Below are 21601 nucleotides of genomic sequence, written 5' to 3' on the forward strand. Positions count from 1 at the left end.
AAGGTGGTGCATAATTTATACGTGGTGAATTTTTAAGTGGCATTATGCTGATAATTTGATCTCTGTATGGCAGACTTTGTTAAACTGAAAAATAATTTTCTTTCTGCAAATGAACTAAAATAAAAGAGCTGAAATGGCCAGAAAACACCTAAAGCTAGCATAGTTAAAATAAAAGTCTGTCATTATAGACAATTGCATTCATGCCTGTTGAAATACCAGGCATGAATGTAAAATAAGGTCATCATAAATTAAATGGAACATTTATTCTGTACAATTCAACTACAAAACAAATTTGAATATATATATATATATATATATATATATATATATATATATATATATATATATATATATATATATATATATATATATATATTGCCTGATTAGAAAAGTTTATGCACCCTTCAATTGAAACTTTCCTGAAGCACTATTTCATTCAATTGTAACCAACATCAGATCTAGTGAATCTGATTGTGAAACAGGACAGCCATCTTTGTAGAATTTTCTTCACATTTACTAAAATGCATATTTTTGCGGCAGCCATTTTTTTCCAGAGAAGTCACAAAGATTCCTGGAGGATCTTATGAAGAATTTGAGAAATTAAGGTCATGAAAAATATGAACCGTTATAAATGGTTGGTTTTGACTCAGAAGCTTCGTGTATGCAGAAGATCTTAGATTGCTTTGATTTTATTAGCATCATTTTGAGACCAAGCCTGCATACAAAACAACAAATTAATGATGTGATGAGGAGGAAATGAAAGTTTTGAGCTGAACTAGCCAGTTTGGGGTCACAAGGGATAGAAGGCAGGGGACAAGAGAACGTCTCACAATCGGAAGGATTAAGACAACTTTCGCAAGGTACAGTGGGCAACTATCACCAAGTCAAAATCAACTATGCTTGACTATTAAACTTAAATCTAATGCAAAAATGTTTCAACAGAGTACTAATTTAAGAGTTTATCCACTGTTATTGCACCTCTGTGATTTTTCCATTTTAAAAAATTGTATTTAATTTTCTATTAAGAAACTTTGTGACTTACCTTTGTTGTGGAGGGTTCTGATATGATCAGACAGAGATTTAAAGAGGAGTGTCAAAAACAAATGAGGTGGATTAGCAGTGCTTGCCAACAACTATCATCCAGGATATGCTGCTGCGGCATATTGTCTCTGCTGCCCGGAAATTAGGGTATAAGCGTGACTGTCAATCAGCAACAGAGTCTTCAGTCAGAGGGTTCTTAAGACTCCCTGCAAGACTGACTACATACCTGCCTTCTTCATCACTAACCAACTCTGAAAATACTTGGATGGGATGAGATACTACATTTACTTTTCCTTCGGGATAAATGAAGTATCTTTGAACTGAACTGAGTTTAATTAAAACTGATGAGTCAACCATCTTCATCAGGATCGCGAGGATCACAGCCTGGAAATAACATTTCTATTTCACGTCCTTGGTATGTAATTTTCTTAGCGGTTCTTGTTAGCTGTAAGCCATAGTGATTCAAATAAAGAGAATGGCTGAAATTCGTCTCTGAATGCATGTTTAACTTTTTAAATTAAACTCCTGAAATAAATTAGCTTTTCGATAATATTCTCATTTAGTGAGATGTACCTGCAGGTTACGCCCACATATCCGAAGGATTCCCTTTCAAAGTCTGCTACAGCCTCGCTGGCAGGTGAATTTAGTAGCCTGCTTCTGTGAAACAGTGGAAACCAGGGCAGCCCAGCAGGCAGGAGGAACTCCTCCCCTCACTCTGCGATCTGTTACCTCCCCCTCCTTTGGAAGCACCAGCAGCAGCAGCAGAGGAGCTGCCGTGCCTTTGACGGAGCAGATACAGTAAGCCGGAGTCAGAGCTACACCCCACATAGCCATGGCAGACAACGCCGGCTTGGAAAACCACCGCATCAAGAGCTTTAAAAACAAGGGGCGCGATGTCGAGGTGAGTTCACTCGGGAATACAAGCATTAATGATCTTTACCGAGTATGTTTCAGCGCAATAAATGACTGTCTGCGGGCCTCGTTAGACAGTCTGGCCCCAACTGAAGCTGCCTGCCTACCAGTCGGCTACCTACCTACCTAGCTAGCTAGCTAGCTAATTTCAGCTACCATAAGGAGTTTGCCGTCAGATGTCCTACTAAAACACGATACACATATTTGAACTTGTAAATACGAATGCTATGGTGGCCGACAAATTCACTTGACCTTAGCGACGACTGTTTTTCAGCAGGAAGCTCGCGGCGGTTGGTCCGCTGTTAGATTTGAGGACAAGCGGTGTAGCTGTCAGGTTAGCTTGCTGGTAGGATGGATGGACACCGGGTCACAAGCGAGGCTGGGCCTGCCCGGCTTCACAACCGTGTCGTTACTGGTGTTTTATAGCCAAATCGCTCTTATTGACTCTAAGAAAAAGACGCCAAGGTCACACCACAACGTTATTATCTTGGAAATTATATTTTATAGTAATTTACACGACTTGCCCACAGTCACCATACCCACCCCTTCTTGGTAGCTAGCTAACGTCGTCAGGCTGCTAAACCAAGCTAAGCCACCAAACGCTTAGCTGAATGAGAACGATATTTTGACCTTACAGTTTTCCATAGAAGTAAAAACAACTACTAATTCTTAAGGGGGCTTTACCTTTGAGCGAATAAACAAAATAGACGATATTAACTTCAACTAGCAGTGTTAGTGAAAGTCAGCATTTAAATATGACATGCTTAAACGATAATGCGGCAAACATGCAGATTACAGTAAGTGCACTTTGAGCCACCTATTTTTGAAAACAACGAGCTTTTGGCTTATACCCTGTTTGGAAATCTGCGTTAGCAAACGCATAATTTAGCCGGCATGTCTACATTTAAATCAGTGATTTATTCGGTGAATATGCCATAAGCTATTCAGGCAAATACAACCTGTGATTTTAAACTACTAGACAGGTTTTTCTGTTGAATTGGCCATTCTTGGCTAGTTTGTCACCTTTGCTGGTTCTCAAGGCCCAGACTCCTTCATCTTTTGGATGCTTCCCTGTACCCACTCATCTAATTTAAATAACTTGTTGATTAGCAAATTTCTGTAGTACCATTTCTAATCAGGTGTATAGGAGCAGACACTTCTAAAACATGGAGGACAGTAGCCCCCCTAGGACCAGCATTGACAACCACTGACCTACATAAATACGAAAAACAGACTTATTTTTCTAGTCGTATTTGTTTCAAATGGTTATTACTCAAGGTAAAAGCCTAGCCTCCCTAAAGCATACTTCCAGGCACAGATGCTTATAGTGACATCACATAAGGCCTAAAGCAACTCATCAAGATGCTTTTGAGTATGGGTGCATTTGATTTGCCTTGGAAGTTGAAGCTCAGATCTTGGAATGAACTTCTTCAAACTCGTGGGAAACCAGTGGGATTTGCTAATTACTGTGGAGTTCACTACTGCTAGCAGTACAAGCTGATAATGTAATTTCTTACATTTTATGTGTTTGACTACAAAGAGAATGTGTTGACAAATTCTGGTAGTACAATCCTATGGGAGCCTTTGGTTTGAGATAATAGTCATAAATATAGTTTACATCTAAAACTTTCACAGTTTCGGATGTGTGGCAGCCATAATGGATGCTGAACTCATGTTTGCTTGCACACCTCTGACTTCCCAGTCAAACTTCTGACTTGAGTTCACACTTTCTTTTTGATGTAATTACGACTTGGAACTTTGCAGTTCATAATGGTAACAAACATCAAGTCCCTTACTAGTATTTTATTTTTTTTTTTTATTTGCCCTATACATTTTTGTGAAGCAGACGAAAAAAGGGTTTATTCTTTTGTTTTGTATCAAAGTTCTGCTTCCGATGTTTTGAATTGTATTCCGTATCGCTGCAGAGACACAATGTAGCCTCATTTGAGAAAACTGAATAGATTTATTTTTTGTATTATTTGGCAATAATAAAGCACATGGAAGTGTACTAGAGTGGAACTTGAGTGCCTCTGGATCTTGTTTCAAAATCTATCAACGGTGTTTGCTAATGTGACATGAAGCAGAGCAGGCTTTTTATTGTCTTCTGTCAGCTTTAAATAAAAGCATATGTGAGATCCTACAGCTCTTAATTTTTATTCAGCATCCAAATTCTTTATAGTTAGTGTTCATTTTTCTTTGAGGAAGAAATACTCTGTGATTATGTCTTTAAACATAAAAATGCACAAAAGCTTTTTAAATCTGGAATAAAGAATTGTAAATATTTAGATTTATTCTACTTATGCAGGATATTTAAGCAATTTCTCAGACGGTATATCTCTCAGTCATGGGATTGCTAAACAAAAACATGCTTGTGCTTGGTCATTCTGGTTTAATGTTAATCCTGAGATAATCCCCAAACAAAGGTATGTCTGGAAATGGTTCTTCAAAATCTACTGTGGTGGTGATTTGAGTTTCACTGTGAACTTTCCAAAACACAGCTCAACTTCTCTTGTTGGTAGTTGTTTTGAAACCAGGAGTCTGAGAAGCACGTGGCTACTGCGATGTAGTCTCTGCCAAGTGCATTCCTGATGCTATTCAAGGCATCTGGGATGTCTGATCCAGGCCTTCTTAGAACCTTAGCATGAAATTGAGTTTTTGAACATGGATGACTCGGGCTACAGCGTAGGGAAAGGGTTTATTTTGGTCTATCATAGATTTGGTGTCATCTCAGGCAAATGTATTGTATTGGAAGAGTAACGCCAAACCTACTGTGAAAACCGTGGCTTATTTTCCCAATATATTTAAAATACACTCCTTGTTGTGAGTTTATTGTAATACCAGCAGTAGAAATGTGAGCAAATAGTTATACACTTCACATGTTTAGATGTTAATACATTTAACTTTACAAATTATGTGTACTGCTTAATGTTCATATTAGACCGTTACATGCTCACTGTACAGTAATAATTTCTGACTTGGGTCCATTTACTAGCTTTGCCATTGGTTTGCAGTGGTTGGGAGATGCCTCTCTTATCCCCTGCCTCCTGAGTTTCGACTGGCCCAAATTACGTAAGAGTCTATTTAGGAAGGCAACACGAACCTTTTTAAACAGTCACAAGATCATAGACCATTTCCAACTCCAATGGATGATCTGGAACCCAAGCAGACATACAAATCCAGTAATTAGCTGAACCCTTAAACTGTCTTTCATCACTTAGATTGTGTTTCGGTTGATTTACAGATGTCTTGCCTTCCATGTTTTCGTCTGACATGATTCTGTCCCTGAACATTGAAATGTTTTTGTCATCTAATGAGAAGAAAATGGTTTAACTTTTATTTTTGCTTGTATCTTTTGATTATAACCAATGTGCTGTAATGCTTTGAAAAGTGTGTAAACCTTCCAATGTATATTTCACCTTTACAGTTAATGTCTGCTAATAAAATAGCTTCTAATTCACAATTTTCCTCTATTACAGACTATGAGAAGACATCGAAATGAGGTGACGGTTGAGTTGAGAAAGGTGAGAAACGACATATACTCAACACTTTAATACTATTTTAGACTAATCTGAGAACCAAACAAGATTTTTGCATCAAAGCGATTTTTGCATGGACGGCGCAATTGATGCGCAATGCATCAACTATAAACCTAGCTTAATCTGTCTTAATATCAGTGTTATTGGTGTGTTAAAAAACTTCATTTAAAATAATCAAAAGATGCTGAGCCTGGTGGGGGGACAAGTAAAGCCTGGTGGCCCACCAGGCTTATAATACATGGTGGGAAACCCTAAATGAGGTTGTGAACATGGTACTCTGAACATTTTGATTGGTTGTTTGCCTCCATTAGCCCACCTGTGGCTAGTGATTAAATAGCTCCAGTTTTTCAGTGCAAGAGTTGACGCATGCGAAGGTAGGAGATGGTAGATTTTTTTCCGTATAGTGTTGCATTTTGATCAAGTGGTCTTCATATAGTTATATCCCCAGTTAAAAAAAAAATGGCTGAGGTTCTTTAACACAAGATTAGAGTGAAGAATTTTGTGGAGTTTTTTTTGTTTGTTTTGTCTTCATGGAGCTTAGTCTGGCCTAAAGAAGGCTCATAGTGGTTGTAGCTTTTACCCTTTCAAAGGGATCTTATCTTGGGTCAGTTGCATTTCTGAGCTGTTGCCTGAGAAATCTGTTTTTATAAGGGATGTTTTATTTTTATTTTTTAATTTAACCTTTATTTCACAAGGGAAGCCCGATTGAGATTAAAACTCTCTTTTGCAGGAGAACCCTGGCCAAGACTGGCAACAGTACACCCATTATAAAACATTCACAGCAAAAGTTAACACCGTCATAAATAAGCTGCCTTTCAATTATTTTATTATGGTTATACTGTCTTTATTCCCTTGACACTGCCAAGATTTGTTTAGCACTGCTTCTGTATAGGCTAGGGTCATAATTGGAGGAACTTTGGGTGATTTATTGACTCTTATCATACGGGATAATTTCCATACATTTACACCTTTTTTTTTTTTTCATACAGAGACTAATTAAAATTTTCTCTACAACTGTAGAAAAAAGACTAATTACAATTAACAAGGTTGTGTGCAAGAAGTTAAACAAGTAGTGCTAAATAATTTTTATTAGTGAATACTCCATCTAAATGATTACATGGTTTGTTTAATAGATCTTTGTGCTGCCAAATCAACAGAAATCTTTTAGAAACATGTGGCACATGTGTTTGAGGTATCCGTACCCCTACTGTCTAAATTTAAGAGCATATTAAATAGTTGCAGGTATATTTTAAGATATTGGTCCCTCAAAACTTTTGTTTCAATTTTCTATCCCCTTTTTTAGACTCTAGTTGTTTCTAAGAAAAGATTAAAGCAAGAAATGCATTCATACACCAAGCAATCTTATGTGCTTCACTGGACATAAAAAGACAGAAAACGAAGACTTTTAACAACGCCTAAAATCTAATTTAATGTTTTATGAAATTCAAAGCATTGGATAAAAGAAATGCATTTTAAAATAACAAATTATTGAAAATCACTTCCTAGCATCAATCAAAAACGGAAATTGAATACATATTTAAATACAGTTGTAGAGCTTGCACCATTTATGTTCTGTAATGAAGAATACTTCAAGTTAAAAAAAAATATGTGTAGTACATTTTATAAGCAAAAGACAGCCTTCTTTATTGAGAGCCTAAGCACAAACCTGACAGGGCCAGGAGGGTGTATTCGATTGTAACTCCAAATACAACGTCTCAGTCAAAAACTAGAAATGACTAACTTGGAATCTTCTTCCAGCTGTTACTACTTCCTCACCGACCAGTGTTGTATTTAGCATGGTTTGGTAGCACTTGGGACAAAACACTGGAAAAAATCTGATTATTATTATTTTTCTTTTTTTTCTGACCGTCTGGTCACCCGTCAGGCCCTATTCAGATTATAATAGACTGATTATCATCACCAGCTGTATTTTATTTTATTTTTCCTGTGCATCTCAAGTTTTTCTTTTATTACTAATATAAAGAACAGCTTTATGAACAGAGTAAACAAAGGTTTTCTCGCCTTTGTGCTTTGGCATTACTGAGGTGTCACACACATGCTTGGGGGGGATTTTTCACAGCTGCACTGTTTCTGGGGTGAGAATTTGTGAGGAAGTCTGTGCTGTTAAAACATGAAAAACCTAGAGCTGCATCTATAAAATTTTAGCTAGTGGGTAATCTTTAGTAATTCCTTGGTTATCAGAGTTGTCACATGTATATGTTATGACTGACTATCTGGTGTTTATTTTACCGTTTCCTTTAGTTTTTGAACTATTCAGCAGTTGGAACATTTAGACAATAACCAAACAGGACAAAAAAATGTAGTAATGTTTTCCATAAAACGTGCCAAGTCACCTTGGTCCAGAGATTAGTTGTCAGGATGTCTGCTCCAAAATTTCAGGCTTTAATTTATCTTCAAAGTGCTCCAGTTTGAACAAACATATGAAGAAATAATTACCTAAAATTCTGTAAATGTAAAGTAATTGCTGACATTGCTCTTTTATTCTAAGCTAATTGTGTTTATAACAAAGCATTTTTGCTCTGGCGAAAAATTATGGCATCCAGAAATTTATTTCTCAGATTTTCTTCTCATTATCCTCACTTTCTTGATTTGTCTTAATGTTGTGCGACCACAATAACTGTCCCCAAGAAACGTATAACTACTGTGGTATCAAGGCTGATCTATGTGGAGTGCTTACTCCCAAGCAGAATTACATTTCCTAAAAGTATTTAGTTTTAGAAAATGTAAATGAGATCATTGTCATCTTTTATTCTAGGAAAAAAATGAAACTTTTAAATAAAGACATCCGATGTCTGGCAGAACTTTGTTCCCACTTAGTTTTCTGGTCAGCATTTAAACGTCATTCGAATCCTTTAGCTTAACGGTTGGAGAGAAGATATTGTGCAGACCAGCTGTTGCTGAGAGCAACTCAGCCGTCAGGAATACTGGCTGAAGTAACAGTCCTGAACGTTTTCTATGTGAAGTACTAAAGCGGTTCTGAGTCGAGCACATTCCTTTTTAGCCGGATCAGAGCAACAAGAAGCACCGCACTAGCTGATTAGTCATCGGTGATGCACGTCAGCATGATGCACAGGAATGTAGGGCAAGGGAATCTCCTCCTACCACTGACTCACATGCCTTGCAGACGCATGCTGTGTGAATATGAGCTTGTCAGAGTTGCAGCGTGTTGGGATTTAGACTCGGGATTCAGTGTCTAGCGAAGATTAATTTGTGCAGGCTTTTTTAACCTTCTCTTTCAAACTGACCACTTGGCTTTCAAGCGAGGCTGCAGTTAAAGTATTTATCTGGGTTCCAAAAGATTAGACTGTGTCTTGTGCTTGTTTAAACATTCATGAATATATCAACACTCATCGCTGCCCTCCTGTGTTTTCTCCTTTGGTCAGAATAAACGAGACGAACATTTACTGAAGAAGAGAAATGTCCCACAGGAGGAGAGTCTGGAGGACTCTGATGTGGATTCAGACTTTAAAGGGGTAAGTGTGGGAGTATGTTGGACTGAGAAACCGGGTTATTAAGATAACAGGTCATAGGGAGACAAAATAAAACAAACAGCTTTTGCGCATATTTAAATAGTTTAAAAAAAAACTAATAATAATAAGAAGAAGCCCATGAATTTCTGGGGGGAAAAAAATTATGCAGTAAGACATTTACCACCTCAAAATCGGATGCATTTTATAGAGCTGGCCATTATTCAGAAAACAGGATAATCAGATCTGTTTAAAGGCATTTATGAAGAAATTCTACCCCAGTGCTGATGTGGTGAGGATATTTTCAAAGTCGTGATGATTGTGTGAACTCAGATTATGATACGAGGATGTTGCGTTCCTCACCACGAAACATCCTGTTTGTTTTGACACAGAAATGTGCCTCCCTGGGAGCCTGTAATTTATTGTGATGGTGAAACTGCAATATTTGAGTCATAACTGTTTTTGTCTTGTTGGAAAAAAAAAAAATGAACTGAATTGAATCTTGCTTCATAGTTGAAGCTGTGCTGTATTACATGCTTGATAGGCAAAACAACACCAGGGTCAGGCAGCAGTAAACACCCACGTACTTAAGATCCAGCACTGCAGCCTGAGGAGGCAGTCTGTGTGTGTGTGTGTGTGTGTGTGTGTGTGTGTGTGTGTGTGTGTGTGTGTGTGGGCGTGTGTGTGTGTGTGTGTGTGTGTGTCTGGGTGAGACTAGAGAAACCTACCATATGTTGACACACACTCTTTACCTGTGAAGACCCAGGCAAGAAACGCATGATAGGAGTTTGATTCTAGAGATTGTATCTTTTGTTTAAAATTCAGCACATGTGAAAACAACTGGAAAAGGACAAATTATTTATCTTTTACATGAAAAAAGCAACTGCTGTTTAATCACTGAGTTTAGGCATGTTGGACTCAACACTAACTGTGTTTGGGGGTTTTTTCCCATTAAAAGCGTCCAACACTATTATACAGCAATATTCAAACCTAGTTAATGAAACTAAAAACGGAGCAAATAAAAATAAAATTGTTGATGGACAGAAACTACTTTTGGCAGATGGTTGAAATATTCAAATCTTCTGTATTTTTAATATAATCTTGCAGTGCTTGCAGCTGCATGCATTTTCACATGTGATTGGCTCATTTAAAAATGTACTGTCATTATTACTATGGAAATTGCACAAATTATGTCCCCAATTATTTATAATTATTATTATTCCTCATGCCACTATGTGGAGCTTTTGTTGTTGCTGGATTCACAAAAATCTCTTCATGTGTAATCAAATGGTGCTCAAGTCGTAGCTACTCCTACACATTTACATGAGAGTGAGCTCCTTCATACTACTTTTCTAGCTTTTATTTATTTTTTTATTTATTTAATCATTACCCTTTTGCCAGAAAAACCCCAGTGGAGGAATATGGTCTGAAACACCAGAGATTGGTGTAATAAATAAATATTAACAATCATATTCGAAGAAATTTCAGCCTTAAAATTGTATAATTTGAGGGGGGAAAAAAACATACCAATGTACAAATGCAGTTTATTGTGGATTTTAAAAATGATGGACTTTGTTTGCGACTTGTCCTATTTCAAAGTTGTTTTTGCTCTTCAAATGAATAGAGACCGGTTTAAGTTCTGCATACTAGACAGAATTGGTTAAAACATTGTCCATTTTGGAATATTCTCGTAGAACTGCACAATATTTTGCAACTATATCCTCACAGCATATACTCCCAATATCAAGATGTCAGATTTTGCAAACCAGTAATTTATTCAGCCCGTTGGAGAGTAATAGCAGTGGTTAAAAAAATGTGGATTTATTGCAAATGATGTTTGCAACACATATAAAATAATATGGACTAGATTTTTAATAACCTCATTTTTCTCGTTTTGCAGCAAAATGTTACACTTGATGCAATCTTACAGGTAGGAATTAAATTTATCCTGTGATTGTTAAATCTGTCCTAAATATTCTGCATGTTGCACATAATCTGTGCAACATTGATCCTGGTCATTGATTCTATATTATCATATAATCCTGTTTTTCTTTGTTAACACAGAACGCAACCAGTGACAATGCTGTTATACAGCTCAGTGCAGTGCAAGCAGCCAGGTAAGTTGCTCTAAAATCAAATGGTGTATGCTAAAATGACATGGATTTTCATTAATAATAATCCTGATATTTTGTTTTGCCAGAAAACTTCTCTCCAGTGACAGAAACCCTCCTATTGATGACTTGATAAAGTCTGGGATCCTGCCCATTTTAGTCAAATGCCTGGAAAGGGATGACAAGTAAGTCTGTTCAGATATCTTTTATGCAACACATCATTTATTTCTAAAAACAAATAAAAAAATAAAAAGGCATATTTCTGCATCATTTTCAAAATCTGATGCTGCCGTAGCACGTTTTTGTTGCAACAGTGCACTGGTCTTGTTGTTCCCCACTGTGACCACACGTGAGTGTGTGTGTGTGTGGAGGCATGCAGGGCAGCTGGCTGGCGCTCTCAGCTCAGGCCAAGCCAAATATATCGACATTCCTGTCTCTAAGAGTTCCCCAATTCCCAGGACCTTGTGCTCACTCAGGGGACAGATTGAATAGCTTGGTTGTAAGATCCTTAAGGAAGAAGCCGGTATAGAAGTTTATAGTGGAATCAAACAATAGCTAGTCTGTGAAACATTTAAAATGCATTAATATTCTGTATAAGAATATATAGTTTTAACTGTTATGAGCTTAAATTACATTGATAACCACTTAAAAAGAAAACAAAAGAAGTCATATAAAGCTCTTTGAATTGGGAGTCTGTATTCTCACCACTAACTAACAGAAGGCTTGTCATGACAAAGTGATGTTGTTTATTTGACATCTGTGCTCAGGAGGAGTAAATCAAACTCTCAGAGATTCCAGATAATTGTTGGAGCCAGTTAGATATTTATTGTAGCAGATGGATTACTCACATGACCACAATATGTTGATTTATTTTCTTGTGTTGCTTCAGTTTTTCTGAAAAAAAGAATTATAGTCCTCTAGCATAAACTCAACCTTATTCTGCTAAAGAGTCTGAACTCTAAATCTGTTTTATAACCAATTATTTGCATTTAATATTTTACTAACAAGGTACATGTCGACTATAAATGGGGCCAGTTTTTTTTCCCCCACTACATTTTTAATATCTTCAAACTTGTTGCTTATTATTAACTGATTTAAATGTGCTCTTAATCCCACAGTCCTTCACTTCAGTTCGAGGCAGCTTGGGCTCTGACCAACATCGCCTCTGGGACGTCAGCACAGACTCAGGCTGTGGTTAAATCAAGTATGTTGACCCGGCATTCTGTCTTCCCCGGTGTTACCCCGTCAGTCTGTGTTTATGTTCTGTCTGGAGTCTGAGGAGCTAACATGTTTGTATATTTTTATTTTTTTTATTTTAACGTTTAGAAAATTGGTTGTGTTTCAAAATAGACAAAGTGACTCGCTAGTGGGACAGAGACGGTCAATCCGACTGAAGCTTTCTCTTGAAGTTAGAAAATGCACTTTAGGAATACATGCAAAGTGTGATAATGATGGTGAATGTCATAATGAGGGACTCATTAGTTCCTCTCTTTCTACATATTTTCACTGAAAATACTGCATCTGCCTACAGCTGATGGAGCAACCTTGTCAGAGGATCTTGATGTTTAGGCCTGTCACAATAACATTTTACTGGAAGAATCGTCCCTGAAATTATCGCGATAAACAATAACATTGTTGATTTGAGATAATTTTCAAGTTCATCCTTTCACAGACCGATAAACTTAAATTTTGTAGTGAACACTTCACAATGGAGCTGAACACATTTCAAATATCCAAAATAAAACAAACTATACTCAAACTCAAACTATAAATATAATAGAAATGGAAACCACACACAACCGAAACACAAATAAAATGGATTATGACGTTAAACCATCAGAATTTATATAGCTCATTTTAATTTATCATACGATAAACTGTTTATTGCAGTAAATGAGCATCAACAAATACATTGAAAGTATAAAGATAATGATTGCTTTGTGGTTTATTACCTCTTTATTACCGCAGTCCAATGTCTTATTGATATTGTTTAGAATCAAATTGTAATGACGATACATTTCCCAACATGCAATACAATCTGACGCTTCATGTCTGGACTGCATGTGTGAGACCGTCACATCTAACAAGAAGAGAGTAATGCTATTTATGATGTGAATTTGTTTGTTCTTTGCCTTTAGAACAGATTAAGTGTGGGGGGACAAAAAACTCGAGTCAAAAAAATTATTGGTCAGATTTTGATTTAAATGTGTCCCAAATTGTTTATTCAAGCTTATTCCAAAGATAAAACTGAATTTTCCAAAAGGCCAATTTTTTTTGTTTATGCAAATGAACCAAGTAGAGTGTTTTAATTTAAATGGTGCGTATTGGATGTTGCAGACATGCAAGATAATTTAAAGTTTACAAGGCCGAGGCAGACACTCGGGCCTTGACCCAGAGGAGGCGTGTGTGTACTCTAACCGTTGCTTTTACCATTAAGAACAGGCCAGTAAATTTTTTATGAAGGTTGTTTTGTTGTCGCCTCCGCTTCAGTTTTCACGGGAGGTTTGGGGCCCCGAGTTGCCACAGTAGATTTATGTTTATTTTGGCTTCAAGTGTTCTGGGAAACAAGCTTTTCTGTGGAGTTGCACAAGCTGTCACCTCGGGCAGAATTTTGATGTGTTGATGTTTGCGTATCCAGACGCAGTGCCCCTGTTCCTGCGGCTGCTACACTCTCCTCACCAGAACGTCTGTGAACAGGCCGTATGGGCTTTAGGAAACATCATAGGTGAGTGTGACCCACTGACACAAGTGTCCATGAGCAAGCAACAGCCCGAGCTGAGATGTTCATCACTTCCTGCTCAGGCGATGGTCCACAGTGCAGGGATTATGTCATCTCCCTGGGCGTAGTGAAGCCTCTGCTTTCTTTCATCAACCCATCTATCCCCATCACCTTCCTCCGCAATGTCACCTGGGTCATCGTTAACCTCTGCCGCAACAAGGATCCGCCTCCGCCCATGGAGACGGTGCAAGAGGTGGGTGTGCCTGAAGAGCAATTGGTCCATTAGTGTGTTCAACTTTTCCAGGGAATTTTCTGTTCTCATAATTAGTACAGGAGGAGGATGGAGTAGAAAACTGTGATTATTCAAGTTTGGTTCCCCCCTCCCTTTTTATTACTGTGTTTTTGTTGTACACTGATGGTAAAAAAAACAACAACAAAAAACAACAAACATCTGAAATGAAGTATGGCTTTCCACAGCAAGATTTCACTCTTACCATTTGTAAAAAGCATGTTAAAAGAGCTGCTATAATTCAGCTGTGTGGATGGCAGTGATCAGCTGGCAGCAGGAAACAGAATCCAAGTAGACACTCTTTGAGGGAGGAATTTGATTTAACAAAATACAGAAAATCAACAAGACAAAAAAATAAACAGATGCACTTACAAGCTGTTATCGGTCGCCATGTGTGATGTCATCAGAGTGGGGCGCGCATGGAAGCTTGTTGTAGGAGTGCAGATTTACTTTTGGTTTAAAAACTAGAAAGAAAAAAACAAACGAATGTAGCAATATCAGATTTTCTGGTGAAAAGAAATCCCAGATACAGTTTTCCACAAACTTGTATCACTGTGCTGCAGATTAGTTTGCTGACCTGCCAGCCTCATGCTAGCTCGGTTACCCAGTTCTGTTTTGAAGTTGTTGTTTTTTTAAATTCTGTACCAAGGGTACATGCAAAGCTGTATATGTCCCAAATCTAACTTTTCCTTTTCCTTTTCACAGATTTTGCCTGCTCTCTGTGTGCTAATATATCACACTGATATAAATGTAAGCATCGAACTGAATACATTTCTTTCTTACTCATGCCAGTTTTAGACTTTGTGTGTTTTTAAAATTATGCAATCATTGTTCACCCCATTGCGTTTAGATACTCGTAGACACAGTGTGGGCTCTGTCCTATCTGACGGACGGAGGAAACGAACAAATCCAGATGGTCATTGATTCTGGAGTTGTTCCATTTCTTGTGCCTCTCCTCAGCCATCAGGAGGTGAAAGTTCAGGTAAGACATTGTTCTGCCGGTCTGAATGTTGCTCGTCTCTATAATTAAGTAAATTGTTTTTTGTTCTCTTGTCTTCAAACTGCAGACTGCAGCTCTGAGGGCAGTTGGAAACATTGTGACAGGAACAGACGAACAGACGCAGGTGGTTCTTAACTGCGACGTTCTCTCACACTTCCCCAATCTGCTCACCCATCCTAAAGAAAAGATTAACAAGGTATCGCTAACTAAATGGTGCTTTTTGTTCTGTTAAAAATGTCTGTAAACTTATATAAATTTCTAAACGTTAACGCATCGTCATGATTGTGTAAAAACATACCAATCAAAATCCAGCCTTAACATTTAACCAGAGTAACGTAGCCATTTAAACTCTGGTAATAATGTGAAGGACTAATGGAGTTGGTTTTAAGTCCAGGAGTGGTTGTTGTTGAAAACGTTTTTCTTTTTTTGGGGAATAGTTTTGACCGTTTGTGATTGGTTTGTTTACAGGAAGCTGTGTGGTTCTTGTCCAACATCACAGCTGGGAACCAGCAGCAGGTCCAGGCAGTTATCGAGGCCGGGCTAATTCCTATGATCATCCACCAACTGGCCAAGGTTTGTGCACATTAGAGGAGCGGCTCGACATTTAAGCTTCAGGTTCTTTCTCCTTGTTGCAACAAATGGAAAAGTATATTGTCTCAGTGGTAATCTGATGTTTTTGCTTTTGTTTTTATTTGTTTTTTTTGAAACATGCTCTTAGAATGAAATTATCGCTTGGATTTAATATCTGGCCTGGCAGTATGCTGTGGTAGGACTTTTTACTAACAGACTGGCTCTCCACAGGGCGACTTTGGCACTCAGAAGGAAGCAGCATGGGCTATCAGCAACCTCACCATCAGTGGGAGGAAAGACCAGGTGAGTCTGACTTTTGACGTAGAAATCTTTCTTTTTTTCCACTTTCCTTACATTTAAGTTGCTTTAATTTGTGAATTTACTTGTTGACCTCAGTAGTAAATCTTTACCAGAGCATAAAGAAGTCTCATTTGACGGATGCATCTTGGCAATATTTTGTTCTTTAAATATCACTGTCAACGTTGAGTAAGCTTGTTTTCCAGACTTGTAATTGTGTACCTGTGTTGCAATAAAGTATGAATGTGGTGTGTATGTATGGGTTTGTGTAGGTGGAGTTCTTAGTGGAGCAGAATGTCATCCCTCCCTTCTGTAACCTGCTGTCAGTGAAGGACTCTCAGGTGGTGCAGGTTGTCCTGGACGGCCTCAAGAACATCCTCATCATGGCTGGAGACGAAGCCAGCACCATTGCTGAAATCATAGAGGAGTGTGGAGGTCTGTGTTCATTCACTTCGTTTTGGTTAACATTAGGATTGGTCCTGTTGGGACAGAGATGTGAAGAATAGACATTTTTAGCTAATTGTAAAATAATAAATATGGATTTCCACTGGAGGATTTCACTAAATGCAAAGTATTTAAAAAAAACAAAAAAAAAACGTTTGATTTTGGATTGAGATCACAAGAAGCACAATGATGATGTGATAAGAGCCTGTTAGAAAACCTTAACAGAATTCAAATGTACTCTTGTGAAGAAGAAATTTGTAAAATATGAGCAGGGGAAATAAAAAAACAAGAAAAATGCAAATTGAGCTTTGCTGCCTTCACGCCTTTTGTAATATGATCAGAGGTAGGTGGGTTGCAACTTCTTTAAGGAGGGTACATTTTATTTTTAACAACAAAATGGCTAAACTTGTAGAAAACTAAACATGACATATTAGTTCATAAATCTCTCTCGCTCTCTCTCTGTCATGATTATAAACTGTCCTGATAACTATTGATAAACAGTCATATTGTAATGATAATACATTGATAATCACATCAAAATGGAAATACATCTTCTCAAAGATCAATAAACTATAACATTTCTAAAGAACACTGGAACAAGAATGTATTTTAAATATTCATAATAAAAAAAAACAAACGACCAACAACAATAAATAAAATGGAATTAAAAACCAAACACAATCAAAACCATAAATATAATGGATTATGAAGTCTTTGTAAACAAAATTGCCCTTCACTTAATAATTGTTGGGGCCAAATAGGTAGAACAAGAAGTACATGATTGATTTGTTGCTTTTTGCAACGGGCTTAATTCCCCATATTGCAGTGTCGGATTGATTTGGTATTTTCTCCCAACAAGATTTTTTTGTTGTACTGAGTTAGTTATATTTACGACTCTTAACAACAAGTCTTTCATAAACTTGCATCTTTCTCCTGCTGGCTGTTGTCATGCAGCTTAGCTTGCTGAACTGCTATGATAATGCAGCTCAGTTCTGACTTTGTTCTTTGCCTTGGATGTGATTAAAATTTAATGATGAACAGATCACCCGAGTAAAGAAGCTGCTGTTTAAGTTTACGGCCGATTACTGTAAAGTTCATTCCACAGGGTGAAAAATACTTTGCAATAGCTTACAAATGACAGAAGAAAAGCCCAAATTAGTTGGATCGACTAAATAATGAAGCTGATCTAAAAATGTGCCAGCTCTTCACATGAAAATAAACGCTGACTTTTAAAAATCAGCATTTTTTTTTTTTAAAGCTTACAAAGTATCTGACCTCTGTTAGGTTCCTCTCTGTGCTTAGAAACAATTGTAATTGACTTTTCAGTGTGTGAACGTGAACTCTACAAAGCATCTTCAGTTTTGGCAACAAAATAAATGTTTTGCTTGGCCTCCTGGTGAAATGTTGCTGTCCTTCTTTTTAAGGTTTGGAGAAAATAGAAAACTTGCAGCAGCATGAGAATGAAGATATCTACAAATTAGCCTTTGAGATCATTGATCAGTACTTTTCAGGGGACGATGTAAGTTCTCCATCACCAATTTGCCTTTTTTTTTGTTTGTTTTTCTCGTCTTTGTGTTTGCTCTAACATCAGTTTGGCGATATCTGTTGTTTTCAGATTGATGAAGACCCTAGCTTGATCCCTGAAACCACTCAAGGAGGAACCTTCAACTTTGACCCTTCATCCAACATGCAAACAAAGGAGTTCAATTTCTAAAAAAGCCAGGATGTTTGGTTCCACTAGTTGCAGGGGCGTCCTGTAATTACCGCAGACATTCATCCATCTCTCCCAACAATCTGGCAACCCGGTACAGAAGGATTTTAAAACACCAATCTCGCCACTAAAGGATTTAAATCACAGCCACTTCTGCACTGTGGGAGCTTTTTCTTTGTCTTGTTTTTTATTTTAATTTTTTTATTTTAGTTCCTTCTAGTGCAACTCTTCATACTAGTTGTTCAGCTGGCAACCTGCATGAGGAGAACTGTCAGTGCTGCCAGTGCTTCTATCACTCAAAAGTAAAACCAGAAGGAGGGGGAAAAAAAGCCTTCTTGGCAAGATCCAAATGTCAAGTCTTCACGACAGAAACACAAGCACATTTTCAGATCTAACCGCTCGCACACACTCTCACATTTATATATAAATGTATAGAAATACATATATGTATACACACTTTCTGACACTTGGGATTTGTGTGCATACTTCTGTTAAAGGCCGTCATATCAAATCTGGGGAAGAAATACTGCTGTTGGTTTGTGGTTTTATTTTTTTTTGTGCTTTCCCTCCCGTGGATCGTCCTCCGCTGTAACTTCACCTCTGCGCGCGCACACATACACACAGAGAGCGAGAGAAACACACCATTGTACACACTTGGTCACAATATTTCCTGATGAACAGGCACACCCCTCTGTCACCCGTTTTAAAGAGATAATCCCCGAGCTAAGCCATGATTACCACGGACCCCCTCCGCTCCGCCCACCCAGGAGGTGGAGGTGTGAAAGGGCTCAAAGGTAAAAACAATAGAGGAATCCGTGGCAAACTGACTGACGGGACTCCTGACTCAACTTTCAATTTTTTTTATTTTATTTTATTTTTTTGTTTGGTGTGACCTCTGTCGAAATATTAGACTCTTTTAAAGGAATTCATCAAATGTGAAGAAAATGCCATATTTTTTTTTCTCTCAACACAAAACAGCTAACGTCCCTCTACAGATTCAGAAGAACAGCAACTTTCTTTTTTTTTTTTTTTTTTGTCGTCAAAATATGTAAATTTCTGTCACCAGGCGGACGATGAAGGCACAGAGATTTTCAAACAGAGGGACTGCACCAGCCGTACCATTCACCCCGCCCTGCAAGCTGTTTTCCTCTGGACTCCCCTGTAATGTGAAAACTCAGATAAGGGGGCGGGGTTTGAAAAAAACAAAACAACAACAAAAAAAAAAAAAAACTTCAAACTGAAATCAAACCATAAGGTTTTTTTTAGCTTTTTTTTTTTTTTTTTTTTTAAGAAATTCTCATTTTGAATGGATATTAATTTTGCATTTCAGCCTGGTCTGGTATAATCTGTGGAAAATTTTTTATTTTTTATTAGTTTTATTTTCCTCCAGTCTTATGCACACAATTGAGGCACAGTGACGTCTGCCTGCAGAAAGGGACCTATGCTCATTGAGGACTAGCCTCATACAGAGTGCAGGTCCTGATCTTTATAGTACTTAACTGCTTTTTGATTAAGAGGTCACATGTCATCACTCGATTTGAATAATTGTAAAAAAAAAAAAAAACGACAAACAAATGTGATGTGTATCTCTCCTTACCGTCTAACAAATATATGAATATATTTACATAAAGCCTGTACAAAGCTGCTGCAGCTGACGGTCATTGGATGGTTGATAACTATCCCACATGGCTGGGGAGGGTTTTTGTTTAGTTTCTTGGAAGCAATATTTTCTTTCTTTTTTTTTTTTTTTGACTTGCAAATGTATTGTGATGACATGCTGATAAATTGGAGTAGGGCGGGTTTTTTGGTTTGTTTTGTTTTCACCTCTTATTGCGGTGACAGCTGTTTTTGAAAACGTACCGTCCCACGATCCAGTTGGTGTGTAGATCCGGGGCCGAGGCGACTAAATTTAAGTCGGACCCCGAACCTCAGTCTTGTAGATGAATCCGCTGGTTGGCTGCTAACTTTTCAGATTATTGGGGTGGGCGTACAGAGCAGCGATTGGATCACAGTGGGGGGCTTTAAATATCTGGTAGGGCTGTTGAAAGCAGCCTGGAATTTTTTTTTCTTCTTTTTTTTTTTTTGGGATTAGCTAATATTACTGAACAAAACTATTGAGAGGGTGTACAGTCATGAACTAGCAGACTAGACCGAGCCACTTTAAAGATTTACAATTTTGTTGTCTTGCATCCAAATTGGATGCAAGCTTATGTTTGCAAGATTTTTACTTGCTAATAAAAAGCTGTTTTAAGTGAAATAATAGGAGAAAAAGAAGCAACAGACAGCGTTTTGGCCTCTGATTGTTTGTATCTTTTTATAAATTTTAGATTGAACTCTTCTCTTTAAGGTGGCTCATTGATGCTTTCAACTCTTGTGCATATTAAAGACAATAATGAGTTGAGAAATCATTGTGCCTTTTGTTTTATTTTTAGTTTTTTTTTATTTCAACTGCGAATAGATTTTTCTGAACAAATGGAGCAACTGGAGAATCTTCACACGGGGGTAAATTTGTCGTCTCCCTACTGTTGGAGTTTGCCATGAGGAATGGTCAGTGCTGCTCTCCGCTGTCAAAAACAACTGTTTCTTTCTGATCTTTTACCCACCGAACAATGTACGACACCATTCCTTCCAACCCTGACTCCACAAACCTCACTGGTTTGCCATAATTTCAGTCAACAGACCGTGGTTTCCTTTCCTATCTCACCCTCAGGACGTCGTCTGTGTTTCTGATTCTAACCAAAATAAACTTGCTGTTTAGCTGTTTGTTCCTTGTAGCTTCCAAGTGTTTGTTTCACACATCCAGGAGATTTTCTTGGGTTGGCTAAAATGTGAAAAGTTTTCCACAGAGAGGGTTTCCAACTGTTGGAGATAAAGACCAAGAAGGGAATCATTAACTTAGCCTTAGACTTTGAATAGAGGTTTCCCGTGGGGTCGGTCCAAACAACGTGATGTATAAGATAACCAGCTTCAAAAATGAGACATTAATCCTGCCTGACCTATATTCACATATTAAATATTGAGCTTTTATCATATATATATATATATATATATATATATATATATATATATATATATAAATAAAACAAATCAATGTTTATAGACCAAACATTAACTCCTACATTTCTACACAGTGGAAAGCACTAAGTAGGTTTTTAACATTTTCCAGTGCAAAAAAGAAAAGGCACCATGGGGGGGAAAAAACAAAAAACTTTTTTAAAATTTCATTTAATATCCTATTGTCTAAAAGAAAAAAAAAATTCCTTATTTCATATAGAACTATTTATTTTTGTCTATTTTTGCCATTCTGATTTGGTATTATAATACCTATGAAACTGATTTTTTTTATTTTTTTTAAAGTTCCAATATATATATATATTCTTTTTGCCAGTTTATAGTTGGTAAGTCTAACCACTTTCTCAATAAATGAGTAAAACAGGAGAAAATGGATTTAGGGCCCTACTTGAGTAAGAAAGCAGAAGAATC

General features: G+C 37.4%; 1 protein-coding gene across 1 annotated transcript; it reads left to right on the plus strand.

The window, feature by feature from the left end:
- Positions 1-401: 401 nt before the first annotated feature.
- kpna3 (karyopherin alpha 3 (importin alpha 4)) lies at positions 402-20881 on the plus strand. Its single transcript, XM_044130698.1, has 18 exons — positions 402-1456; positions 1621-1942; positions 5430-5474; positions 8894-8983; positions 10878-10907; positions 11042-11094; positions 11178-11273; positions 12207-12292; positions 13727-13813; positions 13891-14060; positions 14802-14846; positions 14947-15078; positions 15164-15292; positions 15565-15669; positions 15898-15969; positions 16236-16398; positions 17832-17926; positions 18023-20881. Exons 2-18 carry the CDS (start codon positions 1874-1876, stop codon positions 18119-18121), a joined length of 1566 nt encoding a protein of 521 aa, XP_043986633.1. The 5' UTR covers positions 402-1456; positions 1621-1873; the 3' UTR covers positions 18122-20881.
- Positions 20882-21601: the final 720 nt, after the last annotated feature.

Source organism: Gambusia affinis, linkage group LG11, assembly GCF_019740435.1.
Source record: "Gambusia affinis linkage group LG11, SWU_Gaff_1.0, whole genome shotgun sequence".
In the NCBI taxonomy this organism is placed as follows: domain Eukaryota; kingdom Metazoa; phylum Chordata; class Actinopteri; order Cyprinodontiformes; family Poeciliidae; genus Gambusia; species Gambusia affinis.

Excerpts from the sequence above, each read along its gene's own strand:
- kpna3 (XM_044130698.1), top strand. The coding sequence starts at position 1,874 with ATGGCAGACAACGCCGGCTTGGAAAACCACCGCATCAAGAGCTTTAAA. Across the intron at positions 1,943-5,429 it reads ACAAGGGGCGCGATGTCGAG|ACTATGAGAAGACATCGAAA; the intron begins GTGAGTTCACTC and ends CCTCTATTACAG. Across the intron at positions 14,061-14,801 it reads CCATGGAGACGGTGCAAGAG|ATTTTGCCTGCTCTCTGTGT; the intron begins GTGGGTGTGCCT and ends TCCTTTTCACAG.